A 13,890-nucleotide genomic window follows, 5' to 3' on the forward strand; every position below is an offset into this window, starting at 1 on the left:
TGGAAGAAGACTTTACCTTTAGGAGATGTAAACAAAATAAGCTGAGTTAGGATTTTTTTTTAATAAAAGTACAAAGAAATGCAAAGATACAAAGGCTCTGAAAATGAAACCAAACCACTGTACACTTGAATGCTCACAAATGCTGCTTTATTTGATCAGTAATAATACCAAATAAATAGTTTTATATTTTCATATATTTTAAAATGTTAAAATACCTGTGATGGCAAAGTCTTCAGTGTCACATGATTCTTCAGAAATCATTCTTATATACTGATTTGCTGCTCAAGAAACATTTCTTATTATTAATGCTGAAAACAGTGGTGAAGCTTAATATTTTTGTGGAGTTCAAAAGAACAGCAGTCAAATAGATGAAATGTTTTGCATTTTCTCATAATAAAAGGCTTACTGACCCCAATCTTTATAAATATATATATATATATTTATTAGGTACACCTGTTCAATTGCTTGGTAACACAAATAGCTAATCAGCCAATCACATGGCAGCAACTCAATGCATTTAGGTATAAAACCGAGCATCAGAATGGGGAAGAAAGGGGATTTAAGTGACTTTGAACGTGGAATGGTTGTTGGAGCCAGACGGGCTGGTCTGAGTATTTCAAAAACTGCTGATCTACTGGGATTTTCATGCACAACCATCTCTAGGGTTTACAGAGAATGGTCCAAAAAAGAGAAATATCCAGTGAGCGGCAGTTGTGTGGATGAAAATGCCTTGTTGATGTCAGAGGTCAGAGGAGAATGGGCATACTGGTTTGAGATGATAGAAAGGCAACAGTAACTCAAATAACCACTCGTTACAACCAAGGTATGCAGAATACCATCTCTGAACGCACAACACGTCGAACCCTGAAGCAGATGGGCTACAGCAGCAGAAGACCACACCGGGTGTCGCTCCTGTCAGCTAAGAACAGGAAACGGAGGCTACAATTCGCACAGGCTCACCAAAAATTGGACAATAGAAGATTGGAAAAACGTTGCCTGGTCTGATGAGTCTCGATTTCTGCTGCAACATTCAGATGGTAGGGTCAGAATTTGGCGTAAAGAACATGAAAGCATGGATCCATCCTGCCTTGTCTCAACGGTTCAGGCTGGTGGTGGTGGTGTAATGGTGTGGGGGATATTTTCTTGGCACACTTTGGGCCCCTTAGTACCAATAGAGCATCGTTTAAACACCACAGCCTACCTGAGTATTGTTGCTGTCCATCCCTTTATGACTACAGTGTACCCATCTTCTGATGGCTGCTTCCAGCAGGATAATGCACCATGTCACAAAGCTCAAATCATCTCAGACTGGTTTCTTGAACATGACAATGAGTTCACTTTACTCAAATGGCCTCCACAGTCACCAGATCTCAATCCAATAGAGCACCTTTGGGATGTGGTGGAACGGGAGATGCGATTAATCGTTTGACAGCACTAATATATATATGGCGTATAAATAGTAAAAGGCTTCAGGCTATTTGAAATGGACCACTGACTGGGTGACGTTTCTGGAAAACAGTCATATATATATACTGTTTTCTGTTCATGAAATTATGCAAATATTCTACTTACAAAATATGAATTAACTCTACTCTGGTTGTCTTCCTACAAATCCTCTCAGTCACAGAAACTCTTGCTGTTCCTAAGATTCCATCTCAGATCAAATCTTCCACAAGCCAAATGTACAGCTGCAGTTTCTGTCATCTTCGACTGCTGGTGAAGTACTAAAATCTTCCACCATCATCTTGTGTGAAGTAAGAGTTACATAAAAGAGATTTTCATACCCATTTTCTAACATTAGACAAGCTTTTTAGAAATATCACATTATATTTTCCTGTTATAAGCTATCAACCAAAATTTATTTTCTCTCTCTTTTGAAGATCTAGGCCCCTCCACAGGTGGCAAGAGAGCAGAAAACATACATCTCAGAGGCTAAAGAAAAAAACATTGGCCCCGTATTTGGCAAAACTAGATCAAAGTTCTGTACCAGTTGTCAAAGTCATAAGTTTTGGCTCATATGTAACGAAATTTCATAACTACTGTGCTTGTATTTTTCCTTATCCAAGCGTCACTATGAGTTTCAGGATAGAAGTTCACTTATGTAACAAAAACATCATATAAGGACACTTCAACTAGAATGAAAAACATTCGGATGAGAGATAAAGAAATGGAGCGCATGTTTTTGACAGTTGTGTGCTGTATGCATATTGCCGTCCTATGCTGGCGATGACCACGTCAGCCACAGAGGAAGGATAATAATACTTAATCTAACAAATTTCTGAGTTATTTAATGACTCATAAGAGGATGATTCATAACTGCTGCTTTCAGCAAATATGAAGAAAGTTCTTAAAATTAAAATTTTTAAGGGCACTGACAGCTGAGTTAATCACAGATTAAGGTCTATGGTCTCTAGGCACTTTGCAAGTTAGTCACTTCATATGTTCTTACACATGAGACTATGTAGGTTATGGCATAGCAGGACTGTGCATCATGAATCAGCACTAGGTACCTTCAGGCTATTTGAAATGGACCACTGACTGGGTGACGTTTCTGGAAAACAGTCATACATCTCAGATGAGATCTATCGATAAATCATGACTAGTCAAACAGAAAAACACCAAAGACGTGGGAATGTGCCACATGCTGGCAGAACATATGTGGCATCAACATTACAGAAAGATGATCGAGGAGATATGATAGGAAAGACTATACTTACAAGTTGTCTTCTCTTTGTTTGTAGCACGTAATATGAGCTTTGATCATTTCAGCCTTATCACTGGCACAAGCAGTTCATTTGTAATGGTTTTCTTTGTTGACAGGCATAAGGCCTGTTTTGGGTCATTATTAAAATATGTCTCTTAATTTTCAGCCATGAAAAAGAATCTCCATGTAAAAGTTTATTTAAAAAACTATACGGAATAGTTTGAAATACATTGGCAAGTGCCTAAAACTTGTTTTGATTTAATAGTTTGATTAGTGATATGTGATATTTTTTTATGAGAACTTGTCACTGCTTTTGGCTGTTATAGCTTAATTTGTAATATAAAAGAAAAAAATATATATAAAAATGAAGAAAAGTCAAATTGCATGTAATAATATCAAAATGTACATGCATACATCACTTTTAATGAGAGAAAAATTAAGTTAGAATATCACCATTATTTGGGAATTACCCTTTTGCTGGATCCTAGATTCACAATACGTTCCCTTTATAGACTGATTGTGTGATAAAATTAGCAACAAATTACTTGCCTAAGTGCATTTTAACACTTGATTGTGATAAAGGGCAGGACTAGCATTGAAGATACTGCCAAAAGCCCTTAACAAATTCACAAGCAGAGAATAGATGATGTCAAACAGATGATGCTATTTCTGTACATTTGTCACATACTGAAATGTAGCCATTGCTACTTTGATGTTTATAGGATGTTGCATTTTAGCCAAACATGGTCATGATTCATGTGCTTGTGAGTCCATGTGCTTTTATTTGCCCTTCTCAGCCCAGTTAGACAGATGTCAAAATGCTATACGTCGAAGTACCGAGACTTGCTACTGCCAATACATCCACAACATGCTGCTGTAAGCATGTAAGAAATACTGCTGCTACACATATAACATATATGAATAACCCCCATATAGCATAACATGAATCACCATGTAGCAGCTCTATACAGGTGGAGCTGGGGAAGGTGGAGGATGTCTGAAGATTTCTGAGTTTCTGCAGTTTCTGAGGGTCTCTGATTCTGATTCTGAAGCGTGCTGCAACTGCTACAGCAAGCACTAGTCATATATTTGAGTGTTGAGCAGCGAGCTCATGGGCTACTGATACAAGAGAGAACCAATCAGCCTAACTCAGATTGAGTTAGACCTATCGGACTGCACCATCTAGAGTTTCATGCCAGAACTTTGTATATAATTGTGAGATGTAAACTAAGAATTGCATAAAAAAGGGCTGAGTTATTTGATAAAAAGTTGCAACTTTTACTATAAAGAACCTTTTTGTGCAATGGAAATGTCCCATTAATGTCATTATAGTTTTTTCTTGGAATGGAACCATATATGCCTCATTACAACCACATGTAAGCCAACTTCTCTAAACCTTACAGCAGTGGTTCCCAACCACGTTCCTGGAGGCCCCCAAACACTCCATGTTTTCCTTGTCTCCTTAATCAAACACCTGATTTAGATCTTCAGCTCATTAGTAGAGACTCCAAGACCTGAAATGGGTGTGTCAGACAAAGGAGAGATGCAAAATGTGCAGTGTTGAGGGGCCTCCAGGAACGTGGTTGGGAACCAATGCCTTACAGGATGTCTCACAGGACCAGAAGATGTCACATCCTCTTACTGGGGTCCTGGGAACTGTGGAAAATCACCAGGAGTGCTTCTTACATCCTCGGCACATTCCTGCCTTCCTCACAAACACACACACTCACTCACAGACACATACAGTATGACCACATGCACAAGGGGAGAAGAAAGCTACCTGCCAGTGAAAACCCTTTATTTTGCACGTGTCTGTTAACGACAAGAAGCTGGCAGATAGGAGAGCTTCACAGGCTGGGTAGCAAGTGACAGGCTCCGAGCACATTGTATGGAAGTGGCTGAGGGAGAAGAGAATGATAAGCAACAACCCAACTATGCTGTCCATGTTTAGAGGCACTCACTAGGCCCACCAGGCCAGAAACAATGCCTGTTTCTGTTAAATTTAAACAGGTTATCGGCCACCGCTCCTTTCCCTAGACAGTCTCTCACAGCACCACAGGGAATACGGAGAGTCCATAGGATTGGCTGCTTCAGGGATCTCTAGGTAGGCAAAGTTCCATTAAAAGCCATTGTTTTATTGGATGAATAACTTGGATGGTTTAATGACTGTTAAAGTGACATCATTTTCATTAATGAAGATGCTTTTCTGTTTTGGCATCAGTTGCAGTGGGATCATGGTTTATTTTGATTGTTGCAGTGTGAAATGTTCTAAATTATGCTACGTCATTTAGGAAACAACTGATTTAATAACAAAAAGGTAGGGGTTGGTTTTTTTGTATGAAGGAATAATTTGGAAAAAATCAGTTTGGAAAAAATCAATTATGCCGCATAATTTTTGCTTATTACAGTACTTGTAGACAGTCCAATTTAACACTCACCAAGCGCTAAATGAGAGTAAAAACTGTCTTTGGCAAGTAGATAAAATGTTACTCGCCAACTGGCCCACAACTTTATTTGGAACTGGAATATAATGCATGGTTTGACTCGAATTATAAAATGATAATCTGATACTCGCTAATGTAAATCATGTGTCTTTTAATTAGTTTTAGTTCATTGGAAAATTTACCATTAGAGGTTTATGAGGGATGCCTACAGTGAAGTTTTTTTATTCAGAACTGCATGTAGTGACACTGTCCTCACATTAATCTCCCAAAACAAAGAGGAATAAAATCACAATGTGTCTTCAAGAGATGGTTTAGTTTTACTAAAAAAATTTTTTGTTTCTTTTTTTAACCAATTTTTACTCAACTTTATCTTAGCGAACCTATGAGAACAGCTATAAGGACATTTATAAACCTTTTTTTTTTTTTTTTACCAGATTTTATCTTATTGAACCTAAGAAAACAGTTAAAAGGATGAAATATTAAATGCAAAACAAATTAATTTATGGCTGATAAATATTATTTTTTTTTTGTTGTTTTTTTTACTACTGGCACCATTTGTAGCAAAAAAGAAAAGAAAAAAAAGACTTCCAACTTCCTGCTTGGAAGTAATATTATTATTACAGTTTTACGGTGTGATTTGAACTTTGATATTAATTTCAGCTGACTTTGCTTTTAAGGGCCTGTGAGTTACATATAACATTATAGAAACAGTAAATTATACCTATTAATCCACTTAGCCAAGGCAAACAAGAGAGTAAGAAAGGGAAACAGCATGATACAGTATCATCCCAGCTGATGTATAGATTCAAATCATTTCCACCAAAACTAGCCCAGACGCAAGTTCTACCAAATCTTTCAGCCTAGTAAACTGCTACAATTCCTACATGCTGGTAATGACCTCATGTCAGTGAGGTGAGAGAGTGACATGACTACAGTACATCAACTGACTGCCCACGAGCAAGTGACAACATGCTGTTGTTTATTTATTTATTTGTTATACGGTGGAGAGATTTTGTTAGCCAGGTCAAGCATGAGAGGCAAGCATGTCTGTGGAACTGCAAGCACAAATAGTCATCTTACAGGGGGAATAATACAACGGTGAGCTCACTCCATCTCAAGGCCTCCCCTCCATGTCTCACAGCACAGCTGTGGAGCTATGTGAGGTGAAAGCTGCCCACAACAGCAAAAGCCTCAAGATGTAAAGTTTACAGCAAGCTGCATTCTGACATTTTGTGTTTGCTTCTGCATATACACGTCTTGAGATTAAGACTGAAAAACAGTGAAATGTAGAGTAATCCGTTTAATGATATCCTAACATGTAATGAATTGTTCTATTTAGGTAGCTTTAATATAAAATTGATTCATGTGACACATCCATAGTTTTGGAGGTCACAGAAGTCAAATTTCCAAGAGTCACTGTATTAATCCAACTGGCATTCTCTTTGCTTCTCGTCTGTTGCATGTATGCATTTAGCCATTATTTAATTATAAGTCAAGCCACAGAGCCAATTACACACAGATCGTGTATGAGTATGCAAGACAGCCTCTATACTGTATGCATGCATAAATTTACATTTCCACTGATTTGTGCCTGCATTATTTCTGTCTAGCGAGCCATCGGCAAGACACAATAAGAAACACGATTCAAATTAATGGAGGCCCTTCAGGTTATATTGGTCTAACGCAGGGAGACACATCACGACAGAGATCAGGTCGTTGGCAAATGTGACCTGGCATGCCATAACAATGACTCAAGATAGGGCACAAAAGTGTCTTTTCTGCAGTTGCAGTTCTATGACACAAACACAGACAGGGAGCTGAATGGCACAGCTCTGTAGTGATAAATTTATGTTGAATCCATCTTCTAAATAAATATTACAGCACTGTAAATCCTGCATAATCATGATAAATATCCTTCAACCTAATGGTCATATGGCCATTCAATTTGAGCATATATTGATCAACTGGAAGAATGACAAATAACATGTAGGCTACATGTTTAAATATAAATATGTATATATATAAATGGGTCATTGATGTATAAGGATTTTCGACAGGTGAATTTTAAAATACAGAAAATAATGTGTGGAATATCTTTTGTAGTTGTTCAAACATTAAGAAGGTTGATATACATAAATTCATAAATTAAGTGATTTTAGTGTTTTTTCATCTAGATGAATCAGCAGTAGCCTTAAAAAAATGTTGTGTGGTGCGACCATGATTTATATTAAAATCAATTAATTTCCTTAACATGCTTAAAATTTTTTTTAGATGTTCTCAGTAATTGAAGTGTTTAGAAACAAAGTATTTGCATCTGGAGTTTGTGCTTGACTGCAGGGTCAGAATTAACATGATGCCTATGGTGAGCGTTTATTTTACTTTGCTTGGCAGTGGAATCTTGTAATATATATTAAAATAGTTATTAATAAATATATAATAAATTACTAATAAATGCATAATTACCAAACTAACATTAGATGCTGTAAATGCGACCACCCAGAACACCTTAGCAACCTCCTAACAACCGCCCAGAACACCTTAGCAACGCCTTAGTGACCACCCACAATACCTGCATTGTGATGACCTAATAATCACTCAGAATTTTTTCACAGATCTTGAGTAAATGTGAAACTGTAGCCTATGCAATAGCCTATATATAAAATGTAATATTAGCCTAAACAATTTTTATTTTGCCTAACTTTTTCAGTAGTTATTTTTATAATTTTTTATTTATTTATTTTGAGTCTAATTATTCAGGATTAATGTTAATCAGTAATTTAGCCTTAAACATGCCTCTGACATATTGTTGCTTTTTAATGGACAATGTAATTTCTGGCTCTTATCTTGCATCATAGAGTGAGTATTGAGTTGTGTGTGCTCTCAGTGTCGGTGTTATCAGCTCTTGAGGGTCTGGCACGAAGCCACCGCACAGTCCGAGCACAGCCTCTCCTCCTCCGGTCAGACATGTGAATGCGTACGAAAAGCGGAAAATTAGCTTGCAGCACTTAGGAAAAGTAGCCTACAACTCTCCGCCGCACTCTCTGAATGAATCGCGTGTCCCACACACAGCTCTCGTTACTGGAGTGGTTCAGCTCCTGGAGGATGAGAGTGAACGGTACTTTGCAAACGAGCGCTGCCGGTAAACGGTCCGCTTGACTGAGGTTGTTTTCGCCGGAATCTCAGAGCACCACAGCTTTATCTACATGTGGCGGCTTTCACATCAACACAGCAATTCTGTTTAAAAGGTAAGTTTATGTACTTGGGCTTACTATGTTTCATGCTGTCTGCAGCTAAATGTAAATAGTGGATGTGTTTATGTGCTATATTATAGCATTATGGATCAAAGGGGAGAGTTTAAATGCATAGAAATGCTTTTTCTTTTTCATTTAATCTAGCACACAGATTAATCATCTTTGAGATGCAAATGTCTAAATTCAAAAGCTGTTCAGCAAATCTTTTGCTCGTTTCTATTCAGGAACACGTCTCTGCCTGCACAAACCTATTGTTCATTTATGTAATCATTTTTGTTCTTTGCTAAATAAATGTAATAGCCATCCTAAAATGCTGTATTGGTTTAAGATGGTCACACATCCTGGCAAAGCTGGTGTTCAGCTGGTTTAGCTGGTCAGCAAGCTGGTCTCCCAGTCTGACCAGCTGAAAAGTGCACAGATCAAGCCAACACACCAACCTGACCTACTAAAACCAACACACCATCTTAGGCTGGATTTTTTTTTCCCAGTAGGGTGATTATGAGAGTTTAATTTGCATATACTGAAAAATGCTTTGAATTTGAATTTTTTTAATTAATTTATTTATTGAGTTTCTGTTTGATGCGAAACAGCTGTTGAGTAAGTAAATGTGTGTCTGGCTAATGCTGGTGTACTGTTACATCACATCTGCTTGCCTACAAAAGCATCCAGTCATTTAAGATATAGTCCCTCGTCCAAGTATCTTAACCAGCTTATCAACTTTAAAATAGATTAATTAATTAACAGACTCCTCTGCTTCTTATATTTTAATTAAGCAATTAAACAATTTCAGGCAAAATTGACCAATTGGTTTGTATGTTTCTTCTCCACCAAAGAAAATAGTTAAACCAAGCTTTGACATCACCAAGCAGCTCGCAGTCAAAAAAAAAAAAAAAAACGGGCTGGAAAAGTGTACAGTATATGTGTGGACCTCCCCCACTCAACACTTTCTTCAGTCACTCTTGGCTAACTCCACTCCAGGTTTTCCATTTCCTCACTGTGTTTTTCCCACTCTGAGTGACTGTGGAGTGAGGTAAAACACTGATGCTCTGACTTTCAAAAAACAATCCTCGCTCCAGGCAAACTCTGCTTACACTCAGCACCATTCACATTCTCACACAAAGATGAGCTTGTATACAAATGTTACAACTTCCCAGTGCTGTCACTGTAAACTGCAAATATTAGCTCTTTCAGAAAATTGCTTAACCAGTCACATTTAAGCAAATGTTGCATAATTTCCGATCAACCATCTTAGTGTTGTATCATTCATAAAAATTCACCTCACTTTTTCTTTCCTCACAGGGTACGGGAGAGCCGGAACAAAATACCTCACTGGGAACATGGGCCAATCTGAGACTTCATCCTATTTTTCTCTCGCTCTAAAACTCAGCATCTTCCTCTTAGTTTTCTCTTATGAGCTCAAGCCAGCCACTGCAGGCAGCTCCAAATCAAGCTTAGATGTAGATACTTCTCCTAATGAAAACTCTTCACATGAGACATGTGGTGGTAGTTCTGAGTGCAAAGAGGGAGTGATCTTGCCAATTTGGACGCCGGAGAACCCCTCCTTTGGGGATAAGCTGGCCAGAGCCACTGTGTACTTTGTCGGTTTGTTCTACATGTTCCTGGGGGTATCCATCGTTGCAGACCGTTTTATGGCTTCCATTGAGGTCATCACATCCCAGGAGAAAGAGATCACCATCAAGAAACCTAATGGGGAAACCACAACCACTACTGTTCGTATTTGGAATGAAACTGTCTCGAATCTTACTCTCATGGCTCTGGGTTCCTCAGCCCCAGAGATTCTGCTCTCCTTGGTTGAAGTGTGTGGGCACAACTTTAAAGCAGGCGAGCTGGGCCCAAACACCATTGTTGGAAGCGCAGCTTTTAATATGTTTGTCATCATCGGTCTCTGTGTCTCTGTGATACCAGAAGGAGAGCATCGGAAGGTCAAGCACCTTCGGGTGTTCTTTGTCACTGCCACTTGGAGTATATTTGCATATACGTGGCTTTATCTGATCTTGGCAGTGATTTCTCCAGGTATCGTGGAAGTCTGGGAGGGACTCCTTACTCTCTTCTTCTTTCCGATTTGTGTCTTATTTGCTTGGGTTGCAGACCGCAGACTTTTATTCTATAAGTACGTGTACAAACGTTACAGAGTCGGAAAACAAAGGGGAATGATCATTGAGACTGAAGGTGAGCCGGAGCACCAGTCAAAGGCAGATATCGAAATGGATGGCGGGATGCTTAACTCTCACGGTGAGGAATTCTTTGATGGCACGGTGGATACTGAAGATAAAGACATGGATGAGGATGAGGGAAGAAGAGAAATGGCCAGGATTTTGAAGGAACTGAAACAGAAACATCCAGAGAAAGAGATGGAGCAGCTGGTTGAGCTCGCCAACTACCACGTCCTCAGCCAGCAACAGAAGAGTCGTGCTTTCTATCGCTGCCAGGCCACTAGACTTATGACTGGTGCGGGTAACATTCTAAAAAAGCATGCTGCAGACCAAGCCAGAAAAGCACTAGGCCACCATGAACTTCGATCAGAAGTCTCCGATAATGATATTTCCTCCAAGATCTTTTTTGACCCCGGCACATATCAGTGTCTTGAGAACTGTGGGACAGTGGCTTTGAATGTGGTACGACGCGGCGGTGACTTAACTAATACTGTGTTGGTGGAGTACCGCACTGAGGATGGCACTGCCAACGCAGGATCTGATTACCAGTTCACCGAGGGTGTTATAGTCTTCAAACCAGGTGAGACCGAAAAGGAGATAAGAGTGGACATCATCGACGATGACATTTTTGAAGAAGACGAGCACTTCCTGGTTCATCTTAGCAACGTCAAGGTCATTTCTGAAGGAACTGACAATGGGAATGCTGGGGCCAATCATGTGGACACATTAGCTAGCCTTGGCCTTCCTTCAACGGCTATTGTGACTATCTTTGATGACGACCATGCTGGAATCTTCACATTTGAGGAACCAGTGGTTCATGTCAGTGAAAGCATTGGCATGATGGAGTTGAAGGTGGCACGTACCTCTGGAGCCCGTGGAGTAGTGGTAATCCCTTATAAAACCACTGAAGGCACAGCCAAAGGGGGTGGAGAGGACTTTGAAGACACCCATGGAGTCTTGGAGTTCCAGAATGATGAGATTTCGTAAGTGTACTTTTTTTTCTCTTTTAGCTATTCAGAATCGGTTGCATTGTGGTGCAAAAATGACAAACTGAATAAGCAAGGGCAGATTTTTGATTCACAATTCAAAGGGAAATCAGCATTATCTTGTATAGTAGAAACCCCTAATTCAGCAATAAGGATGGCCTGCTTGCCCGATGCCAATGTGAGAGTTTTGAGCCGGTTACTTGTCATATTGGAGCAGTGTTATATCTTACATTTTTAATGGTGTAAATGCCTTTTATGGCATGTGAACTTAAACAGTTTGTTTTCTGTGACGTATGGTTGTAAATTCTGCTTGTCAGATTTTTAAACCTCACCTATGCTGATGATATTTTTTTTGCTGCCTTGGAGTTTTCTGTATATTTATAACTCTAGAATTTACAGATGATATTACAAATTTCCTTTGTAAAGAAAACTTAATATTTGATTGGCAAATGTTAAAATATAAATAATGATATATTCATAATAATTTTAAATAAATCTTAAAGAATTTGAAAAGAATACATTATATTTATAACATAATTCTAATGTAAATATTACATTTAAATATATACAAATAAATTATATATACATATAATATGATATATAGTGTCAAAAAATGTGGGCGATACAAGAAGAAATCTGAACCACTGGCCTGACCAGGCATGCAGAAAAAAATCCTTACTGTAATCAAAAATGATACATTCATCAAAGTCTCCAAGTCAGCCAGTTGATTTTATCTCTTAAATATTTGTCTTTATTTCCCATACAATGTGTTTTACCCCATTGATGTGTCTGTTTGCTGTAAGTTTTTTCTGACTCATTTTCCTTTGCAGCTTTCCTGTTGCTTTCTTTTCACTCTTTCATTTCCCCACTAGCTTTACTCACTATTATGTTTCCATTTTGTGCAGTTTATATCAGAATCTGGTACTTCTAGATTTCCTAAAACTCCTTAAATCATGGCTTTTATCAGACATTTTTGTACCCATGTGAAAAAGTGTGAATTAAGGAAGTGAAGTGGAATGGTCAGTTTTACATTATATCCTTAAATCATCAATACATCTTTGCAGAAGCATGCATTTTCACCTCATGTTTAAAGTGGCATGCAAAATTACTTAACTACTGGATCAAAAGAGAGTAATTCAATTAAATTAAATTCAAGTTTATTTGTATAGCGCAAAGCAGCTCTACAGGAATATAAGTAAGAGATACCTTTATTGCTTGAGGTGATTAAGTTCCTCAAATAACAGACCTTTGACACACAATAAAGGCTTTGATAAATGTGGTCCTTGAATCTGAACTGAATGAAAAAGCATCTGGTTTGGAGTGAATGAGCTAAGTAGAAGCTTTCCACAAGTCAGATCTGCTTAATCTGTGTAAAGACATGTCTCGGACTTCCAGAACTGCTCATTTGGATGACTAATTACATTTCCATAACCGTTGCAATGCTCGACTTGAGCTTGAGCTCCTCACCCATCTCCTCTTCTGGCACTCCGACCTCAGATCAAGTATCAAGATAATTTATTGGTATGATCACATACTTGACAAGGTGGCCTGAACCCCAGATATTTTCCATGGCAGGGAGGATATAATGATAACAGATTTACACAGTCGAAGATAAACAGCTCTGAATTTGCTCCAAGATCTTGAAATGGAAAAGCTCCCTTGCTTGTGGTTATTTTAAGATTATTAATGGGAAGACATGCACAAATGTAAACAGAGGTAAATGCATCGCTTTGAAGTAAGCAACCTACACCATGCTGATCTGGCAAGCTCCATTTATGGACAGGTCTCGACTCTGGACCCTGGATCCTTTTTGGAGACAACTGTTGGTGGTGGATGTTTTTATATGGTGCTACTTCAAATCAGTGTCCTTTACTCATTATTTAGATTCAATCAACCATTTGGATTCCTTGGCAAAAGGAAGGTCTGATAAGAAAACAGGTGTGGTTTTGGTGGTTCGAATAAGCTATATGAAAAACGGCATTCCATATTGAAAACACAGAGATCGTATTTTAGATTAGACACTAAGGATATCAATAAAAAAGCTAGATGTATCTTGTGAGGACACTTAGATATCACAGAGGAGGTGGTTAATTTAAAACCGTTCAATTTATTTTTCTGTCTCTTGTCAATTTGTATGTTCACACCAAAGTAGCCCTATCTATTCTCACTTTCTTTTTGATTATTATATGAGTAAATCTACAACCGGACATAAAATGGGCAAAAGCTGGTCCTAAAATACTACAAGCTGTAAACACTAGTTTGAACTTGGATCCCTGTTATTGAGGTATTAGCAGTTAATTGAGGTATTAAGTGTTTCATCCTTATGGGGGG

General features: G+C 38.3%; 1 protein-coding gene across 7 annotated transcripts in view; it reads left to right on the plus strand.

The window, feature by feature from the left end:
* The first annotated feature begins 4,555 nt into the window (after positions 1–4,555).
* The window catches only part of LOC306854633 (sodium/calcium exchanger 1-like), a 43,310-nt gene continuing 33,975 nt past the window's right edge, over positions 4,556–13,890 (plus strand). For 2 of the 7 annotated variants that reach the window (XM_079392810.1, XM_079392808.1), the window contains exons 1-2: positions 8,109–8,393; positions 9,699–11,556. In XM_079392810.1, the coding sequence (XP_079248936.1) occupies positions 9,737–11,556 (1,820 nt within the window). In that variant the 5' untranslated portion in view covers positions 8,109–8,393; positions 9,699–9,736. Of the gene's footprint in view, positions 4,809–8,002; positions 8,394–9,698; positions 11,557–13,890 lie in introns of those variants that run through there. The other 5 variants (XM_079392804.1, XM_079392805.1, XM_079392806.1 and 2 more) reach the window with 5 other exon arrangements.

The sequence above is a fragment of the Barbus barbus genome, assembly GCF_936440315.1.
Source record: "Barbus barbus genome assembly, chromosome: 35".
In the NCBI taxonomy this organism is placed as follows: Eukaryota; Metazoa; Chordata; class Actinopteri; order Cypriniformes; family Cyprinidae; genus Barbus; species Barbus barbus.